Source organism: Sceloporus occidentalis, unplaced genomic scaffold (genome assembly GCF_023333645.1).
Source record: "Sceloporus occidentalis isolate IW3139 unplaced genomic scaffold, rSceOcc1.0.p SCAF_13, whole genome shotgun sequence".
Lineage (NCBI taxonomy): Eukaryota > Metazoa > Chordata > Lepidosauria > Squamata > Phrynosomatidae > Sceloporus > Sceloporus occidentalis.
In genome coordinates this window covers 18,540,001-18,564,007 of record NW_028316993.1, presented here as the reverse complement: position 1 = coordinate 18,564,007, position 24,007 = coordinate 18,540,001, and the positions used below count along the sequence as shown (strand labels likewise).

At 41.5% G+C, this 24,007-nt stretch overlaps 1 protein-coding gene across 1 annotated transcript in view; it reads right to left on the bottom strand.

Annotated features, from left to right (window-relative positions):
• RUNX3 (RUNX family transcription factor 3) overlaps positions 1–24,007 on the bottom strand; it is a 179,002-nt gene that overhangs the window by 73,469 nt on the left and 81,526 nt on the right. The window contains exons 3-4 of the mRNA XM_089478557.1: positions 14,402–14,558; positions 9,055–9,159 (exon numbers count right to left, since the gene is read on the bottom strand). Of these exons, the coding sequence (XP_089334683.1) occupies positions 9,055–9,159; positions 14,402–14,558 (262 nt within the window). The remainder of the gene's footprint in view (positions 1–9,054; positions 9,160–14,401; positions 14,559–24,007) is intronic.

The window sequence follows — 24,007 nt, the reverse complement described above, 5'->3', positions numbered from 1 at the left end:
GTCTTACAAGCAACCAGCTTCATCATGAAAGTGGTGGCGACCTAAGCCCTTCCATCAAATTCCATTTTAAGGACTGGAAAATCAGGGCAGAGCTTAGGAAAGTTATTTTTTAGATAACAAATCCTATAGTCCCCTAGCCAGTGGTGTCACAAGGGATTCTGGGATCTGTAAAAAAGAAGGAACTTTCCCAAGCTGTGAGTCAGGGTGCAGAAAGTATTCCTAAACAGAACCATATTCATTTCAGAACAATACTTCCCAAGTTGACAATTGCTTGTAGTTTAAAAGTCTCATTGACTGCAAGTACATCTACACTGTACAATTAATGCAGTTTGACATCACTTTAACTGTCCTGGCTCCATTGTAATGGAATATTGGGATTTGTAGCTTTGTGAGGCACCAGAACCCTTTGGCCGAGAATGCTAAAGATTTTGTAATATTACAAATCCCAAGATTACATAGGCTGGAGCTACAACACTTAAAGTGGTATCAAACTGCATGAGATGCACCCTGAGAAGCATGAGATGTATGCACAATTTAGCAGTGATTCTCAAACTTTGGTCCTCCAGATGTTTTGGACTTCAGCTCCCAGAATTCCTGAAAAGTTGGCCAAGCTGGCTGGGGCTTATGAGAACTGAAGTCCAAAACACATGGATGACCAATGTTTGGAGGCCACTATTAGAGCCTTGGATTATAAGAGGCCTTTAAATACAATAAAATATAAAAAACAGGTTTGGGTAATGTTATGAAAACTCTTAAACTTAATCTAGTTTAGGCCCTCGTTTTATCATGGTGTAGCCCAACTGAAACAGAATAGTCAACATTTCACAGATGAAAACCTGGACAGAATGTGGTGAAAAAGATTCTAGCCAAGCAATTTGTGAATGCAGAGGTACGCACTAAACTTATGTTTTAAGCAGAGAAGCCTTGGGATTTATGTATTGAATTTAGGAAAGCCTGAAAACAGAGGGCAAATAGACTATTAGGAGAGTCAAGACTCTGTCCCCTTCCACTCCTACTGAATGAGTGCAAACTATTTTGAACTCACTTTCTAGCCACTGAAGTAAGCAGAGGGCAAAAGGAGAAAGTAGGAAGTGGAAAGAGAAACCAAGACATTTTAAAAGCAGCTCAAAAAGTGGGACAACAGAGGATTAATCAGAACTGTCCCTATCACATCAGGACAATTGGAGGGTATGCTAAAAAGACAGCCAGCAGCCAACAACAGGATATCTATATATATCTATATAGTACATTCCCAAGCATACCTTGGTTTCATTCACACATGAAATAAGTTGTAGTTTGAACTTCAAAATTTTTCAGTGACCATCTGAAGGTGCAAAGTCCATCTAAGTAGAATTTGAACCCAGATTCCCCATATCACAGAAACAACTAGGCCATTCGGAAATAGCCAGACTTTTTGGCCTAGTGTATCTTCAAAATAGGAGGTCTAAAAAGGACAAAAGATCTACATTTAAAAAAAAAACCTGGCAGGTGTTGAATATATATATGTGCATAGACGTTTATTTGGAAGTAATTATTATGCTTTGGACAGAAATATGACCTATCTTACTGGACCAGTGAAACCAGGCGTGAAGATTGTGACCAGGTAAGTTGTGATCTTGCAGCTCAATCTGCTTATAACAGCAAGAGATGCTAACAGTTGATGGGCCATGTTCTCATTCTTATCTTTAGATGAGAGTTGGATCTGACTTCAAATAGAGGATGCCTTCAAATAAAACACTGCCACTGTCAATGTAAAGTAGGACACACGGCCAACCTAGCCATCACTCAACTCTCTTTTTTCATAAAAGGTTTCTCTTAACTATTACAAGGAGTAGGAGGCAACTGGAGTATGAATCAATTAATCAGCGCAATTAACTGATTCACCGACTGATTCAAGATTTCTGAAAAAAATATCAGAGAGGTTTTTAATCAGATGTGGCCACCTGGATCCTTCCCCTTTCATCACTGAGACAGAAGCTGCTTCTCTTGGGTATCTCCTTCCTCCTTCTGCAACTCCACCCCGTTTCCTCTCTGTTGTTGACCAAGAAACTCTTGGGAGTGTTACTATCCCAGGGCTGGTTCTGCAAGCCTGGCGCATAAGCTAAACAAGAGTAGGAAGGATAAGAGGCAGAACCAGGACAGAAAAATGTAAGGAGTAGAGCTTGCTTTTCACTGTTTGGGGGTGAGAGCAGTTCAACAAAGGAGACCTCCATGCTAAAGGGGATGTTGCTTCTCCTTCACTAGAGGTCTTTAGAGGCTTAGAAAACCAATAGTTGGGGATGTTACTGCTCTGGATTTCCTGCATAGGACAAGTGGTTGGATGGGCATATGCATGGGTTTGGAGATAGTGAATTCACCATTTGTGCAAGGCCTAAGTGACTCTGTGCACAGCACAAGTGGCCAGCCATCCACTTGCTAGAGACTAAGGAGTTTATCGCACACGCGTTTTTAAACGATCCGAGGTCGTACGGTAACGGAACGGAACGGATTTTATCGCACAGCCTCGTTACCGAAACATTTACAGTGCGTACCCGTTCCGTTCCGTTCGCGTAAAATGTCCCCAACGATTTGTTTCCGTCCTCCCTCTCCAGTAAACGTTATGAGAACGTAAAATCCCCCGTGTGCGATATCCTACGCGTTCCAATTCCATCCCCGTCCAGTCCCTACAGTAACGATGGTCCATCATGACATCTTTCCTATACCAGGTCCCCTTGCAAGATGTTTTAACGACTTTCATCAGTGAAAATTATAGAACATGTAGACATGTTTGTATATGAAAAAAAACCCCAGGAAACTGTGTTTGATACCAGGTAACGATCTCGGGTAGGTATGTTAGGTTTTGAATAATGTCGACAGGGAATAAGGAGGGAAAGAGAATAACCCAAGCTCCCTTTTGAAACCGCGCACCAATTTTTTCCTGAACTGCGCATGCGCAAAGACAGGGGGTGTTCGGGGCGTCATCGGGATGCGACCCGGCTGTGCGGTGAAATCCATTCACAGCGAGGTCCACAAACGACAACAGGTCGTTCTATTGAAAAGCGGAGTGCGATAGCGATCGTTCTTGTTGCGATCGCATAACGCTGACAACACTTAATGCGATAGCATTCGTCATCAGCCCGTTTCCTGATCTGTCTGGCTTGTAGACATGAACGGAACAGGAAAACTGTAAGTGTGATAAGGTCCTAAGAGACCTCATCCACTTTGCTAGAAACCACCTAATTGCTAGAGATTAAAGGAAGTCTTGAAAGCCAGTGTGCCCTTGGCAAGTCACATGCTCTTGGCCTCAGGGGAAGGCAATGGCAAACCTCCTCTGAACAAATCTTGCCAAGAAAACCCCATGGCCTTAGGGTTGCCATAAGTCTGAAATGACTTGAAGTCACACAGCAACAACAACAACAAGGGAAGTCTTCCCCATTTAGGCAATATATTTGGAGAGAACCAGTTTGAGGAAGACCCCAAAGTATAATAAGCTCTAGCAACTCCACACTAGGATTTTAAAAAGGTAACCTGGAAGGGAAAAATCCTTTTTGCCACTCTGTTCAGGGAAACGGATTCCAGTAACTTTTTATCAGTGACAAATAATCGGCCTTTGAAAGATATTACTAAAACTCTCGTTTAAGCAGCTGGAGAACGCCGACCCTTTGCCAGAGTTTATTGCAAATCCTTCATTGTGGTTGCTGTCGGCACTGGCTCCTTAAACTCTGTGCTCTTGAATCTTTGTCTGCCCCCGAACCTATGAATCTTTGTCTGCCCCCGACTTTGGAATGAACTGGACTACTCCTACCTTCTGGCTGCCCTGACCTTGGACTGAACTGGCTTCCATGACTTGTGGTATCCTGACCCTGGCTTTCATTTATGGCTTGCTTCCTCAGATTATAGAAAGGTCTGTAGACTGTTTCTCAGCTGCCTAGTTAGTTTTCTTGCTGAGCCATCACTATCAGCATTTGTTAGTGTGTGTGCTGGCAGCATTCCAGGACAAGGACTTGGTTCCAGCCCCCCCCCCCCCCCCATGCATACCAAAATCCATAGATGTTCAAGTCCCATCCATTACAATGGCACAGTGAAATGGTGCCCCTTATATACAATAGTAAAGTTAAGATCTGTTTCTTGGAATGCATATTTAAAAAAAAATACTTTCAAGCCATGAGTGGTTGAATCCATGGATAAAGAATCCATGGATAAAGACTCTGTGGATATGGAAGGCTGAATGTATGTTTGTCCCTATAATCTGCCTCAGTCAGCAGGGGCAGACCAGGGAGGTTCTCAGAGGGGCTTATAAAAATGGCACAACCTCTGCTGTCAGGTCACTATTGACAAGATGTGATAGAAAAGTAAAAGGGCTTAGAGGCTGTTTCAGAACAGGTGGAGTCAACCCCCCCCCCCCAGCAAATTGAGCCACCCAATTTCCTAAAACTCTTTTGTCTGGCAGGAAAAGGACACAGCTTCAAAGCCAGCATCCTCTACATTTGAATCCCCTAAAAGCTGGCCAGGTTGTCTCTAGGATGGGCCAGGTTTAGATGGCCAGTCTTCTCCTCATCTCCAAGCAGAGCCATAGTTGCCTTTAACAAGGACAGGCAAAATTAAGGGATACCTATTGGCTGTCTGCCTGTTTTTAAGGCTGCATCTGCACTGCAGAAATAATCTGGGTTGATGTTGCTTTAACTGCCAAGGCTATGCTATGGAACTCAGTGTCTCGACAGACCTGCCATAAAGGCCAGCATTGGGGTGGAGTGGGGACATGGCACCTGCACAACACACACCCCACCTTCACCCCATGCCAACGCACACCCCACCACATGTTGGGTGGCATCACAGTGCTTCCAGATGACGCAGTGCCAAAGGAGCACTGAAAAGCCGCAGTGCCAGCAGCTATGCCTCCCTTTTCACAGCACAAAAAGGAGGCACTTTTTGTGGCTCCTTTTTGCACTGCGGAAAGGCCAGATCAGGGCTGCGGCATATAGTTGCTGCGGCCCCGATCTGGTGCTGAAAGGGGAGGTTGTAGGCCGTCCCTTAGGGGTGATCATTTCAGCCCTTGAGTTAGTTGTGACACCAGAGCTCTTTGACAGAGATGGCTACATGTCTTACAAAACTACAGTTTCCCGAATTCTATAGCAGTGAGCCATGGCAGTTAAAGTGGTGTCGGACTCAGTTATTTCTGCAGTGCAAATGCAGCCTAAAAGAGGTTTACTAAGCTTAAAACCTTCAAGGGAAGTTTTCATAGCATGGGAATAACAATATGATCACACTCCTCACTGCTACACATCAAACTGCTGCAAAAGGTGTTGGAGGTAACAGAAATACAATACATGAGAGGTCTCCATGGGGAGGAGCACAGAGAGAGTTTGACTTCCTCAGTTTGCTACACTGTCTGCTCAGCCTACATTGACCTTCCTTCTGATCTAGATTGCTGCCTACTTTTTTCCTGCCTTTTTTCTCATGTTTCTCTTGACATCTTGACTTCATTCTCAACAGGGAACAGGCCTGGCTCCCCCTCTCTTTGTTAATATTTGTATTAATAAAGATTAGCCTTCTTTCTTAAACAAGAAAGCAGACTTAGTGTAATTATTCCAGGGAAAGCAAGTCCTTTTAATTAGTTTTCAGCTCAGAAAGGATTCAATCAACAGACACACAGACTCTGAAAAAACAGCCTTCGGTAACAAAAGAAACAGCCATAGGGACAGTCTATTCAGAAACTGGCCATCCTTGAAGACACTTGGCAGGGAAAACGCAGCCAACAGCAAGCCATTATTCTTTTAGCCCTCTCTCACAATCTAACATTAGCTGCATAAAAAGACAAGGCTACCTTAGAAAGCTGTCATTACTGAGTTCAGGTACACAAGATGTTTTGAACACTCAGAATCAAAGGTGGGTAACATTTTGGCCCTCCATATGTTTTGGACTTCAGGACCCAGAGAATCCAGCACCGATTATTGTAGAGCTCTGGGAGATGCAGTCCAAACAGTCTGGAAGAGAAGGCCCAAGATTCCCACCTCTCTATTAAATGCAAGTGATAATTGTTAATACTTTTTAATGTCTGCATCTAACCACAAGAGGGAAAACATTATGCAAATGATATGATTATCACCATCACTGCCACCATGACTGTCCACTGGGATTTGGTTCCAGGACCCCCCGTGGATAGCAAAATCTGTGGATACTCAAGTCCCATTAAATATAATGGCATAGCAAAATGGTGTCCCTTATATAAAATGGCAAAGTCAGAGTTCGCTTTTTGGAATTTATATATTTTTATGAATATTTGCAAGCTGTGGATGTTCAAATATGTGGATAAAAATCAGTAAATATGGAGGGCTGACTGTAATGCAATTAATGGGCCAAAATGCTGGGATTCATGTAATATGTTTGGTGGAGGCAGAGGCCTTCAACCATAAAAAAGATCCAATGCATTTTCAGATTTTTTGCTCCTCTTTCAAGGAAACTAGTAATTTCATGCTGATATTTGCAAAAATCCTTAGGAAAGATGCACCAGAATATTCTCTAGAAAGCAATAGTCCCCAGGGCTGGTCCATTCACAAATGGCTGTTTATCCTCAGTCAATTGCAGACATCAAGTGTCACTTTACTTGCATAAATACCCTCCTCACAGCATGAAACCGATCCAAACAAGACATTTTGCTGGCATTTTGCAAAGAATAAAATTGCATGCCATGCAATTAAAAAGCTGATATTTGAATCTTAATTCAGCACAGGTGATGGGATAGCATTCTCTAACAACAGCCAAAGGCACCAAGCTAATTTAGTTGGCATAGGGCAGGCAAGATGGCACACAACATTATTCCAACGCCTTGCTTCTACCTCCCATCTTCTTCCACATGAAGCAAATGCCTCACTCTGCCTCATAACAGAGCTGCCCCTGTATTTAACATCAAAGGTTGTGGAATCCAGCAGTGTACAATTTGGTGCTTTGAATGGATGGATGACCTGAACTTGCCAACTACAGTCCTTTGCTTCTAAATGTCATGTAAAAAAGGCATGCCTGTTGCCTCCTCTCAAAGGCCAAATTCTAGTACCTGGTGCAAAATTTCAGGCTATAAGGAGAAGGGAGAGCAGAGAAGAATAAAAAATAGTTCCATCTGGCACATGATTGTACCAGTAAAAAACAACAGGCCGCCCACAAGCTTAAACTTCCAGAAAGTCATGCCATTAGAAGAGGCGAATCCCATATACAGCAACTCATCAGCCTATCATAGAGATCTTTAATTTCCGTTCCAGTGTTGAAAGGCAGAAGAGGAGTTGGAGGTGATTCACCACTGAATCTAGGCTGACATTAACAATTATGCTAAGTGCTCAAAAGCAAGGACAGGCACCAAAGATGTATCTCCTGTAGCTAGTTTCCAACTGGTTGCTGGGACCAATTGGGATTTTGAAAAGATGCCTGGACCAATTGTACCTTGGTTGAATCCCACAAGAGTACATCTTGTGTATCCTTAAAGTGAAAGGGCCTGCACTTCTGAGATCAGTGGTGGTTTGTCCAGAAGAGAGGTAATGAATGCTGGAAACTCCTTTAATGCTCAAACAGATATTGTCATTGTTGTTGTTGTTGTGGGCCTTCAAGTTGTTACTGGCATATGGCAACCTTAAGGAGAACCTATCATGGGATTTCTGGGTCTGAGAACATGTGATTCACCAAAGGTCACCCAATGGGTTTCCATGGCTGAGCAAGGAATTGAACCCTTATGTCCAGAGTTGTCGTCCAATGCTCAAACCACTTCAACATGCTCAAGACAGAGTTAATTGTTAGAATTTGTGCAGAGCAAAGCTTGACATTGCATTTGACTATTTAGGAAGGGTGCAGCTAAGGCATTCCCACAAGAAATAATGGTTTGAAGGTCTTCTTTAAGTCTCATGAAAGTCAGAGATACTATCTAGGTGTCTATGTGGGATATGTGACAATAAAAATCACAGGCTTTGCTTTTGAAATGAGACAATAAACATCACAGGGACTGGGACAGACTGGCACTGTTTCTATACTACCTTGTTATAGCAGGTTAATACTGGGATAACATGTCACTGTGTAGTTGTAACTATGCCCCGTGAGAGATACAGGCTGCATCTACACTGCAGAATTAAGGCACTTTGTCACCACTTTAATTGCTATGGCTCAAGACTATGGAATTGTGGGATTTGTAGTTTGCTACAAATCCCAGGATTCCATAGGATGGAGTCATGACAGTTAAAGTGGTGTCAAACTGCATTAATTCTGCAGTGATGCAGCAGCACCAGAGGAGGATGGGAAGTTTTGCCATCTTTAAGACAGCTTGGAAAACATTTTGAGGAGGGCATATTACTACACCCAGAATTATCAAGAAGGTATGGTGAGAATACAGCTATCTATATTCTGTACCTGTAGTAAAGCCACTAGAATGCACAATGAACACCTGAACACACTGCATGTTTACTTTGCCTATAGATCTGATCACTTTCAATGAGTTGAATGACTTCATAAATTCCCTTCCATTCCAAAGGGAAGCAGCTTTGCAGAGTGCTTCCATCACAAAAAAAATTCCCTGTGTGACTGGCTTGCATATTCCCTATTGGCAGTGCACAAGCACATGTGTTTGCCTGCATTGCCCCAGGACATCACACACCAAAACAGAACTCCATTAGAGATGCTGACAGTGATCTCAGGATGGAGCGCCTTGCAATGAGGGAACTTTAGTACACAATATCAGAGGGGGGGGGGGATTCCTCACGCAAAGGGATCTTGTAGCACCTTTGAGGCTAACTGAAAGAGAAAAGTTGGCAGTGTGAGCATTTGTAGACCTGAGTCTACTTCCTCAGAAAAAATTCTGATTTCAGACCACAAGTCTCAGGATCCCACAGGATTGTTTAGGGTAGCAATAGTTACAAAGACACATGACATATTATCCAAGCAAAGTAACCACATTGCTATACCACAGTGACATCCATCCACCCCAATGGCACCAAGCGGTCTTGTTTTATCACCAAGCCTTACGCACAACAGTTAGCTATGAATTGTCTCCAGTCATACATTTCCGCAGAAAAACAAACAAAAAACCAAGGTATCACTTACTTCTCGGCTCCCGGGGTCCATCGACAGTCACTTTAATGGCGCGGTGATAGGTGGCAACTTGAGTGGGGTTTGTGAAGACGGTAATTGTCAATGTAAAACTTTTCCCTAAAGAGCAAGGGTGGGTGGGGTGGGAGCGACAGAGAAAAGAAAGCATGTAATGAACTCAGAATATCATATTAACCTACAATGGAAGTGCAGAAATACTGCAGAGACTGGGAAAGTAACTTTTTTGGACTACAGTTTTCAAAATTTCCCTCGCCTTGGCTAGAAGACCACTTTTCCAAGGCTGGCCACTATGTGATCCTTCCAGATAGAGACGATAGGGACTGAACCTGGGGTCTTTTTCTTGCCAAACACATATCCTTCTGCTAGGCTATATTGTTCTTACCTGACAGGTACCTATAGCTAATTCCCTTTCCAAGTTAGTCTGCAAATGCAGCATGCCTCTTTGCTGTACTCACACTTGATGTTTTCTTTGGGGTGCTGTGGATGATAAAAATCTACTTCTTGTACCTAAATACAGTTGTCCCTCCATATTCGCTAGGGTCAGGGGAACAAGACCCCCGTGAATATGGGAAAACCGCAAATAACAAAAACACTGTTTTTACCTGAGAGGACACCTCTCTAGGAATCTCTAGGTCCTCCAGTGCTACTCTGTGGTCAATGTCCAACATACACTGACCATAGAATGGCACTGGAGTAGCTACAAATGGTCTTTCAGTGCAACTTTTAGTTAAAGTTGACCACAGAGTTGCACTGGAGGACCTAGACAGTCCTAGAGAGAACATATTAATGAAATCTGTGAATAATCAAATCTGCAAATATCAAAGCTGCATATATGGAGGGATGACTGTAGTTGTCACATGTGAAGGGGTGCGATGTCAAGCAATGACTGCTACCTCAAGAAAAAGAAGCAAAACTCAAAGGAATTTGGAAAGGAATCGAGTTCTCTGGGACCCTGTTTTCACATCACAAAACCACAGTTTCCTTTGCTGACTAAATATAAACCATTGCCAGTTGGAGGTTTATTGATAGTACTGTCAAGTTAGCAGGCCCATAGACTATGAATGAGCCAGTATGGTGGTGTGGGGGCCAACATGATGTAGTATTTTGAGCTTTGGACTACAACCTTAGAGACCAGGATTCAAATCCCCACTTAGCCATGGAAACCCACTGGGTGACCTTGGACAGGCCATACTCTCTCAGTCTCAGAGGACAGCCATGTCAAATCTCTTCTGAACAAACCTTGCCAAGAAAACCTTGCAATAAGGTGGCCTTAGGGTTGCTATAAATCATAAACAATGTAAAGATACACAACAACACCAAGGCTGAACATGGCTGAACAAAGCCCATTTGATAATGAGCCTTGCTCTTTTTGCCAGCATTGAAGACAGTTGATCAAACAAATCCTGTCTCACCTTAGCAACTGGGAGAAGGCACTGGGAACCTTGGTATCAGTTGTCTAGTAGAGGACAACAACAGCCTGTGACTATAGTTGGGTAGACATCCATTAAGGCCAGAGTTTGGAGATACTACTTTTTTGTGACCAGAACTGGCCATTCTGGTGTTGGATTCTGAGAGTTGTAGTTGCAACTGCAAATGATCCAAGCTCTAGAGGCAAAGTTTGTCATGAAAACCAGTGCTACACATGTGAAAATATGGAAGAAGTGCCTCTAGGTATGTGCTGGAAATCTCCCTGGAAACAAAACTGATCTACTTTACTGTCACTAGTAAAGACAATAATGCATGGGAAGGTGGAGGCAGTAAGAAGAGAGAAAGACTACACTTTAGATGAATAGACTCAAATCAGAGAAGATACAGCCATGAGTATGCAGGACGTCAACTGGGGCTGCAGAGGATAGGATGACTTGGAGTTCTCTCATTCCTGGGGTCAAAGTTGACTTGAAGGCAACTAACAACAAGTTTTATGCTGAGGTTCTCAGGGCTGGCCCTGCCGTTAGGCAGAGGATCTTTGTGGGACTATTTTTGCCTCAGGTGCCAAAATCAGCCTTATGAACATTAACTTTGAGGCATCTGATGCGGACAGTACACTTCCTCAAGCAGTAAAATATATTTCAGTCCTGATCAAACCCTTTTGTAGAGAAAACAATCAACAAAATTTTAATTTGTTGAACAATTCAGAGATTGGCAGACCACTGGTCAGCTTGCAAAGCAATCCTACTTACTCCTGTGCTGTTCAAAGCACCCTGAAGATCAGTTGCATATGGGGGCTCCCATGTCAATGCCCAATAAGGCAATGAATCCACTCTTGGGTTTTGGTTTGAACTTTAAACCACCTTGGATCGCTCCTGTAGAGTTCAGATCAAAACCCAGAGCAGATTCCCTGTTCCAATGACAGAGGAGCTACCAGCTGCCGCTAGTAATGTAATGAAATAAAGCATCGTATTCCTATCATCCCTGCTGAAGATAAGAAGAGATTTTGTCCATTGTGCGGATTTTACTGTTAAGGACATAAGTCATATCTTGGAAGCATTACCTTTTTAAAAGACTACAGCCCCAAAAATATTTTAGTCAGCAAGCCTGGTTACCAAACCATAATGTTTCCTGTTTCTGAGCATCAGTGTTTTGCCTTCTCACAGGAAGGGATTTGCTCTCATAGAAAAATGGCTCATTCAGGGAAAATCCTCAGCCAAACGCTTCTGCTGAATGTGTGGCCAAAGGGAATGGCCTGATCCTTGGCCCTTGGCTATGGAACAAGAAAATCCGAAGGGCTGCCTGATTCACACATCTGGGTTAGAATTACAAAGGAGCAAATGTTACCACTTTATTCTGCTAGTTATGGATACACTGGGATTGACAAGTATGGCTGCTGCCACACTGCAGAAATAAAGCATTTTGACACCACACTTTAACTTCTATGGCTCAGTGCTATAGAATTCTGGGATTTATAATTTGGTGGGCACCAGACCTTTCTGCTAGGGAAGGCTCAATATCTCACAAAATGCAGATTCCAAAATCCCATAGCATTGAGCCATGGCAGTTAAAGTGGTACCAAACTGCATTAATACTTAGAGCAAAGTCGGGAGTCTCTTTTTTAACCCAGGAAAGTGACTCAGTTTCAGGGAATTTCATGGAGAGTAGAGCCAAAGGGGCAGTGGGGGGGGGGGGGGGAATAAATACCAGCAAACTTTTTTTAGTGGGAAAACTGCATAACAAATGGGAAAGAACCAGATGTCTTGTGGAAAGGAAGGCAGTCATCTGGAAAACCCTAAGAGGGCCAAACTCAGATCTGGGGCCTGAGGTTCTCCATCCCTGATTTCTAGCATTTTATAAAGATTAGTCCCCTGCATGGAATTACTTGAGGGAGAGAGAATTCAGGACTCCCGTCATGAGCACATCAGTGTTAGATCTTCAAATGCAAGCATCCCTGTACCTGAAAACAAAAGGCTGAAGCTCTGCTGACCCCATTGGGCTCTAGCCAAAACTCTTTAGTTGGGATTTGAAATCAAACTCCACACATGCTACTCAGACTACTGTAATTTCTTATCCCAGACATGGAGACCCAAGTGGAGGGGCTGGGGGCTGGGCTGGAGGCCTTAATGAATTCAAGAGTCAGGTTCAGATGGAGTTATGTTCAGTTTGGAAATTTGCAAAAGGGGGAGAAATGGAAAAAAAGGAAGGGGCGAAAGGGAGGAGACTTAAGCAAATAATTGAGTACAGAAATGAAAGCTTAATTCATAAAAGCAAAACATTTTCCATTCATCAACCTGCAAGCAGTTAAGTGGAAGAGGGGTAGGGGAGGGAGATTGGAGGGGGGGGGGCGAAAGAAAGCCTGCCTGCCACTTGGGAAAAGAGCCAACAGGAAAGCGGAAATGCACAAAAGAATGTAAACTATTTGGGTTTCATAGAGAGCAACAAGTAAACAGTTATTACACGCAAATCATTCTTAAGATCACTCAGCCTTAATTCCGAGGAGCCAAAATTCCTTTGACAGTTTCCATGTATACATTCAAAATGCTGGGATAAAAGTTGGCCAGTAGCCGAGGAGGCTACAGCAGGATGCTCTTGGTGGAAGGAGCGTACACTAAAAAAAAAAAAGGGGGGGGGGTGAATTTGTGGAGGGAACATGCCCTGAAAATGAAATCAGCATCCGAGCTCATGTACTGTGCCTGTGTTGAATGAACTGGGTTGTGTGGAGCTGGATCATGTCTCTGGCCCCATCCTATACGTCCATTGAGACCTTTCTACAGAGCCAAAGGCTACTGTTTCACTGGCCACAACTCTAGCATCTCACTGTCTAAAGAGATTCTGATAAAAGGCTGTAGCTCAGTGGCAGAACATAGGCTTTGCAGGGGAAAAGACCCAAGTTTTAATCCCCAGCATCCCCAGTGGGGCAGACAGTTACAAAAAAGGTTTGTGAGCAGTAGCAGAATCCATTTGGAAGTCCTTTCATACAAAAATCAATGCATGATTCCCCCCCCCCCTACAGTACAATGTTTCAGCAAGTAAGGGCTCCAACTTTTAGTATCATCTGGAGCAGGCCCATTGACTCACCAGGCATTTGGGAAGTTAACCGTTATGTAAATTCCACTGATCTGGAAATCTGAGATGTTTAAAAGTGAAATTTAAGAGAAGCCAAAAGTACCTCTGTCCATCAGGGCAATTGTTTCCATCCAGGCCTAAGATTCTGAATGCTTAGCACAAATTCTGGGTTTTAATCTCTTTGTATATACAACCATGTTCATGCCAAAGTAGGTTGCCACCTCTTTTTACTGAGAGAACCTCACATTTAGCAGTTGTATAGGAGGCAGACTCAACATGGTCAATTCCAGACTGGAAAAATAAAAGAGTACTCACAGAATTTGTCTAGTGCAAACCGGGGTGGAGGTGTCTGGGTTTTTTCTAGTTTATTTATCAAAATTTGCAAATTTCAGGGTGGAAACTGTTCTTACTGAATTTGTCTGGTGCAAATGGGAGAGAATTTTCTTTATTTATCAACATTTGCCAATTTCAAGGGGAGGAAACTGAGGTCTCCATTTGAATGAGCAAGAAGGCAAAATGGACAAGTTTTCTCATTTGTAATTCTACCAGCCCAGTTTTCCACTTTCCTACCTGCAACAGGCCTTCAGCATATGCTATTCCAGAACTGGGCAACTGCGGCCTGCCAAGAGGCCATCCAGTGATACTGAATGAGCAGTCTTCATTTCTTTTTAATTTTCAGATTTCCCCACCTACAACTTGTTTTGTACATTTGCAATCCTTAAAGTCTCCCTCAGCTAATGGATTCCTCCCTCATGCAAATCCACACTTGGAGAATATTCATTTCCTAGACCAACCTTGGAAGCACTCTCAAAATTTGATGGCTGTTCCCCGCTGATCCTCTTACCTCGGCCACTCCGTCCGACAAAACGAAGGTCATTAAACCTGGCCACTTGGTTTTTCATCACCGCAGAAGCATTTCGAAGCTCAGCTGAGTAATTCTCATCGTTGCCAGCCATGACGGTTACCACAGTCCCATCGGGGACGTCTCCGAGGGCTACTACCTAGACATCAGCGGCAGCCAAGAAGGGTTGAGTTTAGAACAAATGTTGTGACTGCTCAGGGCTAACCCTAAGGCATTTCAGATCTTTGAGGCAGAAAATTGAAAACACAGTCAGCACCATTCAGCCATCAAATTATGTTGCACAAACCTCAGGCTGCAACCCTATGCATTGGTACTAGGTGCCGTTCCAGACCTTTGGAAAAATTAATTTTTCTTTTTACTACAAGTTCCCGAATGCCCCATGGTCAGTAGCCATATTGGCTGGGAGATTTTGGTAGCTGCAGCCCAAAATGTTCCTTTTCCTTGGTATAAGCCCCATTAGGTATAAGTTGTTTTACTTCTGAGTATTTGTACATTTCATTTAGCTGTTATTTTGGGGGCAGTGTTGCTTGAGGAATCTGGGTCACACAAATTCCACCAGATCTGGTCCACACCACCCAAACTCAAGTACAGAATAGAAATAAATTAACCGCTGGCTTTCGTACTTCCCAAATGTCCAATGGAACTTCCTAGATTTTTTTTAAAAGGGATGCATTTAAAAATAAATATTTCGAAAGAAAATATACTATGATGTTGTTGAGAAAATACATTTCAAAATGTATATTTTGAGAATAGTGAGCTTCATTTATCTAAATAGGTATTTAAAGATAATTTTTATGCAGATATTTTATTTATTTTCAGATAATTATGGCGCTTAGGGATGGATGACAATCCTGCTTCTTTTTGATAATGATTTCTCAATCAGTTTAATATGGATACAGTTTATGGGTGGACACATTTGAAAATAATGTGATTTGGAAAGAGACTGGTCTTGGTTCCTAAAGATTTAAATCTTTTCTGGACAGACTTTTCGAAACCACAATAGCAAATTAGCTATATTGTCATTTTATTGTTGTGTTTCTTAAGTGCTTGAAAACAAGGCTGTAAGACGTATAGGCATGATGTGTGTGTATAATACACTACATGCATGTAACTTATACATATTCACTCTGTTTCAAAGCAGCTGAAGAAAGTTAAAGGTTAGCCAAAACATTTTGTAGCAGAATGTTAATATTTTGTTTGTTAGTTGTTCCATTATTACTTGGCAAGGTGTGTTGATTTTAGTCCTTTTAAATCAGAAAGTTTGGGGGGGGGGTCTCCAGCTTCCTATTTATAACTCTTTATTTTCTAAGCAAAAATGCAATTTTTCCACTAAATCGTGTGAATGTACAATTTCACATAGTATTATTTATATGGTAGTTTCATTTTTTACAATTAGACATTACTCTCCTTTATTGCTTTCACTGTGTTTTGCTGCAGGTTTTGAGGATCAGTTAAGGTTTTTTAAAAACCACACAGAAAGTCTTTAAAATATTCCCACATGGATCTTCCTTTTAATGTGGAAGCTGAGCAGAAATACAGGAGATCTGATCTCTTTGTAATTTTGTCATCTTCTTTTTTCGAACATTGCTCTTTTCTGCTCCGTTCTGCATTCTCCAAGTCACACCCTCACAAAAATAATCTGCACACAGGTAAAAAATTGCTCACTGGATTATTATTTCCCTACTGAGAGAAATAATAAGTGAGGTTCAAATTGTTACTGGGCAGGTCAGAGCAGTTTATTTTCATCAGATCGGACTGTTTGTTTGGTAGGCCGGTAGAATGCAAATATTCCTATTTCAGTAATGATCACATTGGTTCTTCATTTACATGGGGAAGTTGCCATTAATATATTTGATTGCGGCACTGCTTCCATTTTAGATTAACTGTGGGCTACCTCTGCCATTCAGTCTATTTAATATAAATCTAGTCATTCTTTACATGAAACTTGGTACAGAAATTTAGAATCCAATTTTAATACATTTTTAAATTTTATTTTTTAAACAATCTCATCTATTTTAGTCCATCCTGTTATTTGCCTTTTCACCAGTTCAGAAAAGTTTATTACAAATTAATTACCTGCCTTCTAAGTAACCCTATTAAAATAAATTTGCATGCTCTCCAATTCTCAGTGGAATCTTATTACAACGTTGAAGAAAGGAGAGAAATAACTTCAAGGCAACTATTTTGCCAAAGTTAAGCATTTAAAAAAAAAAAGCCTATCGATCTCAGGGAAAAGAATGAAAAATGTGTTTAATCCTCTAGTGGAAATCAATGCAGCTTAAAAAGCATTTGACTGCATCTGGCTCATATCCTCACACTTTGCAAAAGCAAAAAGTCACCTTCTTCTGTTTAAAGCAAAAGCCATAGTTGACAGTGTCTCTTTCATTCTGTATTAGAGCAACATAAGAGGACTAAAATAGCCTCAAAATAATAAACAGCTGAGCTCTTAACTCACAGGCCTGCCAATTGAATTTGGCTCTGCCTGGTATATCAAACAAGGATCCAGTGCAGACAAAGTTAAGCACTCTCAGCCCCATGGATTCCAATGGGACACTGAGCATATGCTCACTTATGCTTCTATTAAAATCTATGCGGTTTAACAGTGCAGTCCTAAGCAGAATATAAAATCCATAATTAAACAGAGAATTTTGTTTTACTCAGCATGAAGTCCTGCTGCATCTACAATATAGCTTGCTCCCCAATAAGTGTACAGAGGATTATTGTCCAATACCACTATCCAATACATGACTTTTCAGAGTTATATTCCACTGAATCTAATGGATCAGCCTGCGTAAATAGATAAGTGGGTATAAAATTATAGTTGAAAAGTGCTTAACTTTGGTTTGATCGTGCCTTATTCTACTTTGTTTGTTAATATGTTAATATGCTGTGCTAAATTATTATTGGTAGCATTAATAAATCATCAGTGTATATAAGTATTTTACACTGAGCTTCATTACAAAAGACAGTTCCCTATCCCAGTGAATTGCCAGCCTAAAGGCTGACATTTTTAATCACCAATATGACTGACAATGCTTTAAATTTGTCAGCACTCTACCCAAATCTATAGTCATACATTTGAAAGGGAAGGAGCCTGCCTGCTCCTTTCCAGTTATCTTTAGGCCTCCACAAACTGGCCAGTACATCAAGAGGTGGGAGTGATTTTTAGCTTTTGGGAGCTGGGTATGTTCAGGTTAGAGAAAAGAAAATTGAGATGTGGTAAGATATCTATTTTTAAATATTTGAAGGATTGTCAGGCAGAAGATGGTGCAAGCTTGTTGTGCTGCTCCAGGGGATTGCTCACAAATTAATGGGTTCAGATTACAAGAAAAGAGATTCCACCTAAAATATTGCAAAGAATATTGCAATATTCGGTTGGAGCTATTGTACAGTTGTACAGCTCTAGTTGGAGAGGAGTGGACTCTCTTTCTTTGAAAGCCTTTAAACAGAGGTTGGATGACCATCTCTCTGGAGTACAGTGGGCCCATGGAAACCAAAAACCATGGATGCTGAAGTCCCATTAAATACAACTGAGTAGTAAAATAGTGTCCATTATACAAAACGGCCAAACTGAGGTTTGCTTTTTGGCCATAAGTTGGGAACAACCTGAAGGCACACAACAACAAATATAATATTTTCAAGTTGTGGATGGTTAAATCTGTGAATATAGAATTCATGGATACAGGGGACCAACTATATACTTTCATGGTCCTTGTAGTCTCTTCCAACCCTTTGATTCTATGATTCTTAATGCTTTGGGATGGAATATGGCCTGCATGCTTTTCTCTGTAACTTTGGAATCAAAAAGGGATTGGTAACCATAAAAAGGCAAAGGCAAAAAACTGAAATATGTGCTTGTGTGAATTACATACATATTTAACTACATTTTCCAGCCTTCCCCCCGGCCCAGCTTTTGTCCCAAAAGTAGTTTTCCACGCCTCTGTTCGCAGGGAGAGAAGCATGGAAGTTCTTTGCAATCATTTAGGTGGAATCTCTTGTAATTTGAACCCATTTATGACCAATCCTCGTCTAGGGTAGCACAACAAGCTTGTGCCATCTTCTGCCTGACAATCCTTCAAATATTTAAAAATAGCTATCTTACCACATCTCAGTCTTCTTTTCTCTGGCTAAGTGGGCCTGAATGTAGCTATACCATTAAGGGCAAGATCTTGGAGTAGACGTCCTTCAGAATTAGCAAAATGGTTCCTTGGTGTTTTTTTGTTGTTGTGTGCCTTCATGTCATTTCCAGCTTATGGAGACCCTATCATGGGGTTGTATTGGCAAGATTTGTTCAGAGGGGGCTTGCCATTGCCATCATCTGAGGCTGAGACAGTGTGCCTTGCTCAAGCTCACTTAATGGGTTTTATGGCTGAGCCAGCAACTGAATCCTGGCCTCCAGAGTCATAGTCCAACATTCAAACCACTATGCCATGCTGGCTCTTGGCTTAGGTTATCACATTTTGAATAACAGAAAGCAGTAAAAAAAGGGGTACATGGCCATCTAAATGGTGTTGGGGAGACATGATATCATTTGAAGTGAAGAAATGCACATTACTATCAAAAAAGGTTTCCTTTCAGTCCAATGCAGCAGACTCCTTGAGTCACTGGTAACTCAATAAATCTCTTGTGGCCTTTCATACTACACCATTATAGCACAATAATGCAGCTATAATAGCCATGATTTCATCCTATTGAATCTTGGGATTTACAGTTTAGGGAGCGGTATTTAGAAATCTCAGCCAGAAGGCTCCAGGGCTTCACCAAGCCACAAACCCCAGATGCCACAGTCATGGCAATGAAGTGGAATCATAGGTCTTATCTGCACTGCAGAAATAATGCAGTTTGAAACTGTTTTAACAGACATGGCTCCATCCTACAGAAACCTGGGATTTGTAGTTTGTTGTGGCACCAGAGCTCTCTGACAGAGAAGGCTAAATATCTCACAACACTACAAATCCAAGCATTGAGTCATGGCAGTTAAAGTAGTGTCAAACTGCATTATTTCTGCAGTGCAGATCAGACCATAGTGACATGACTATAGTGTGAAAGAGGGCTTAGTTTGGCTGCTTCAGTGAGTCTACTCTAGTTGGGAATAACAATAGGATTTAGGCCATAGTAAAAACACTTTTTAAAAACTAGACTGCTCCTCCACATTAGGCAGTGCCATGAATCCTATTGTTAGTCTTTGGGGTAGTCTTTAGTAAAGTAGACCCATTGAATCAGTTGGGTTTACCTGTGTATTGACTCACCGTTTAACAATCAGTTGAATGGGCCTACTCTAATTGGACTAACCAAAAGAAATCCTATTCTTAAATCCACAGCTGAAAATTATTGACTTGTTCCACCACCCTAACATTGCCCAAAATTGTTACCTGTTTGTGTTGCCTTGTTGCCCAATGTTTCAGTGGTTACTATGTGTATTTAATTGAACCAACGCAAAAAGATAACAGCAGTTGTTGGTTGTCAAGGTGGACTTATTTTCAACAGGGACCTCTAAAGGGAAGTTTTGAACCTCAGATGCCTTCAGTTGATTATTATGTGACTAGAAAAGAGTGGATTTTTAATCTAAGGTGTTTGGGTTCTCCATTGCCTTTTTTGCGGGGGGGGGGGGGTATGTGTGTTTGATTTCTTTCTTTTTTCCTTTTCTTTTTTATTGAAAATTTTTTAAAAAGAAAAATATATTCTCCTCCACTTAGGCATTTACTATATTTTATCTACAGGGTAGAAGACGGGTTCTTTAAAACAATTTTTATCCCACCCTCCTCCCTATTTCAGCATTGTCATCTTTTGAAGCATCACTTTGCAGTCTTACTAAATGTACAAATTCAGTGGTGTTTCCCAAGGCTAAATTCAGTTTCAGTATCCTTTTTGAGAAACTTGTTGAAAATAAGTCCACCTTGAAAAAGCAACAACCATGTTGTTATCTTGTTGCTTTGGTTAAAAGCAAGTATCGTAACCACTGAAACATTCAGCAACAAGACAACACAAACCAGGAACAATTTTGGGCAACATTAGGGTAGTGGGACAATTCAATAGCAGAAGATTTTGGCCTGATCCTATGCCTAAGTTTAGTCTCAACTACAGTAGGACCTAATGAAATCATTGGCTATTGAAAAATCCTAAAAGCTTAGACCCAAATTTTCTGCATCAGAAGTCTGGTTGCACGGTTGCTACCCACAATGAAGTCTCCTTTATTCTATCTTTGTCTCTCTCTCACACACACCACTTGCATCTTCATCTATCACGCTCCTGGACATGTGCAGAGAGAGTTTTTTTCCCCCGGAGCAATGGCAGAGTCTGTACCCAGATCTGACTGAGGGCAAGGACAGAAATGCCGTATTAGAAAGTGATGCGTGTTGTATGCCTTCAAGTCATTTCCCACTTATATATAGTAACCTACGTAAAGAGGATCTAGCACAGGGTTCTCCTGGCAAAATTTGTTCACAGGGTGGGTTTGCTATTACTTTCGTCTGAGGTTGAGAGAGTGTGACTTGGCCAAGGTCACCAGTTGAAAGTCAAAGGCTTTCATGGCCAGCATCCCCAGATTTTGGTGGGTTTTTGAGCTATGTGGCCATGTTCTAGAAGAGTTTATTCCTGACATTTTGCCAACATCTGTGGCTAGCATCTTCAGAGAATGCTAGCATGGAAGACAGTTGGGTATATACATCCAGTGTGTTTCCAGAGCTGAGCAACCCTAGTCCACCAATGTCCTAGTCCAACACTCAGACCATCATACTATGCTAGATCTATTAGAAGCTGGTGCTTTCGTATCACAGTCTTAAGCCTGGAGCATGTTCCCATCATTCTGCCTTGAATGCAAACATTAGCCATAAGGGTTTTATTTAAAAATAGACAGCTTTCACTTGACAAGACTGGTGTCATGGAAGGCATGTTTTTTCCAATACAGTGGGCCCTTGGTATCCACTGGAGTTTGGTTCCAGGATCCCCAAAATCCATGGATGTTCAAGTCCCAGTAAATACCAAGTGACTCGAAAAGGATGGTGCAAAAGTAACACGCTTCTGAACTTGGTTTTGCACCATTCATTTTATTTGGGGAATATTTTCAAGATGTGGATGCTTGACTCCATGGAGGATGGATCCGTGGATATGGAGGGCTGACTGCATAAGGACTGTGGCACTGGGAGGAAAGAAGGATAAAATTGCAAAGAGAAGGCTCACCGGTGACTATTGCATTGGGGAGAGTCTTGCCTCTGGTTATTATTGTATAAACACCTGTACGGCCAAGAAAACCCACAAAGGTTCCAATTGGTGTGACTCTGCCTCATATGATCCATTAAAATGGGAGTCAAGGGACACAACATAGCACTGTATGCCTCCAACTAGGGGACCAAGGAACCACTCTGTTTAACTCAAAACCTTGCCAAGCTAACTGGCTGCTGGTGGGCATGATCCAGCCAATGCTACAGTCAATGGCATGGCTGAAAATGGCTTAACTTGGGCAATGCTCCCCAGATGGCTCCTTTTTAAATACAACAACTTGATATTATTTTTCTGTTGGTGTTTCCATGGCTTTAATAGCAATACCTAGCCAAAGGATTAATGCTCTGTAGTTGCCAAATATAGGTGATCCAGATCCTAGGAATCCTCTCAACCCTGTTCTTGTTCCCCTAATTCTTTCCTTTCTAGATTGGGTTACTGGGCCTCTGGGTGACCCCTTATATATGCAGACTTGTGGTTGTATTGTTGTGGGGCTTGTTGAGTTGGTATGTGTGGCCTGACTCCAATTCAGACTTGACAGCCAGCCAGAGACAGGTTTAAATCCACAAGATTATATTTATTAAATGTAGTCTAAAAATATAACAAACTCTAATATTCTATCCTTTAGGCTCCCCAGTATCATAAGCAGCTCTCTCTCTTTCCTGAAATCCAAACCTGTGTCTCGATCCACTCAGTAACTTTAGGTTGGCAAACCTAGAAGTAACTTTCAGGAGAGATCACTTGTGATTGAATATTGTGCATTTTTAGAGAAAAGAGCCAGCATGATGTATTGATGTGAGTGTTGGATTACAACTCTGGAGACCAGGGTTCGATTCCCAGCTCAGCCATGGAAACCCACTGGGTGGCCTTGGGCAAGTCACACTCTCTCAGCCTCAGGCTATGACAAACCTCCTCTGAAAAAATCTTGCCAAGAAAACCCTATGATTTTAGATTGTAAGCCTAAGGGCAGGGAACCGTCTAATTAAAAATAATAATTGTAAGCCGCTCTGATAGCCTTTAGGGCTGAAGGGTGGGGTATAAATACCATAAATAATAATAATAATAATAATAACAACAACCTTTGGGGTTGCCATAAGTCTTGAAATGATTCGAAAGCACACAACAATAATAAAAGTGGGATATTGGGACATGGGATTCAGTATGAAATTTTTAACTTGTAAGCCACCTCAATTGTCATTGACAGAGAGGTGGGATAAAAATAAAGTGTTATTATTTAATTAACAACAACAACAACAAACTAATACTGAGAGAGCCAGGCCTGGTGTAGTGGTTGAACAAAGACACTGGGAGACCAGTCTGAATCTCCACTTGGCCATGGAAATCCACTAAGTGACCTTGGGCAAGTCACACTCTCTCAGCCTCAGAGGAAGGCAAGTGCAACACACCCCCTCCACAAAATCTTGCCAAAGAAAGAAACCCCCTAATAGGTTTGCTTTATGGTTCCCCTAAGTCCAAAATGACTTGAAGGCACACAGCAACAACAATACTACTGAATGCAGCTGAACTTACTCCTTACTAAGCACAGATAGGAGTGTAGTAGCCTTATCCTCCCTTAACTGAATCGTTCCGTTGTCTCATAGTCCCTTACCAATAATGGCTCCAGATGTCAAAAAATAAAGCTTATTTAACTACTCTACTTCCACAACCCAATAATAATAATAATAATAATAATAATAATAATAATAATAATAAATTGTTTTAAGATTTCTATTGCTAGATTTTAGAAATCTTTTTTGGTTCATATTCTTAATTTTCAAATTATAGTTCTGTTTTAAGTATATGGTCCCTGCTTCTATGGTTGAAGGGGAGACTTTTTCAGATTGCAATTTTATTTTAATGTGAAGCCAAATTAATTAATGAATGCTGCAAAAGAGATTATTTCATTTGAACTTCTTCAGACTGTGAATTTAATAATGAATTCCAGCTTTGTTGGAAAAGTTTTCTACTTCTGCCTCTTAAAACCTGAGGGGGAAATTCTGTTCCTTTCAAAATTCAAAATCCAAAATCCAGATTAGTGTGAAAGCTGAAGGCTAACCAAAGGGACCCCCCAAACAGTGAAAACATCCAAAATCTCCAGATCTCTTCTTGAGCAAGCAAGAAGTTGCAAAATAAGGTTAGGAAATGCATGGCCTTTCAGCAGATGTTGCTGGACTGCAACTCCCATCAGTCCTAACCAACAGAACCAGTGATGATGGGCAGTGGATGTTGGAATCCAATACCTGGATGGCCACAAGTTTATTACTTTTGTTGAAATAACTAAGTAAGGAGAAAACTGAAGTTTATGAGCACAACTGCAACTATCAGCCTTTCGATGCTTAATGCCTCCAAGTCAGGGAGCTGCAGATATTT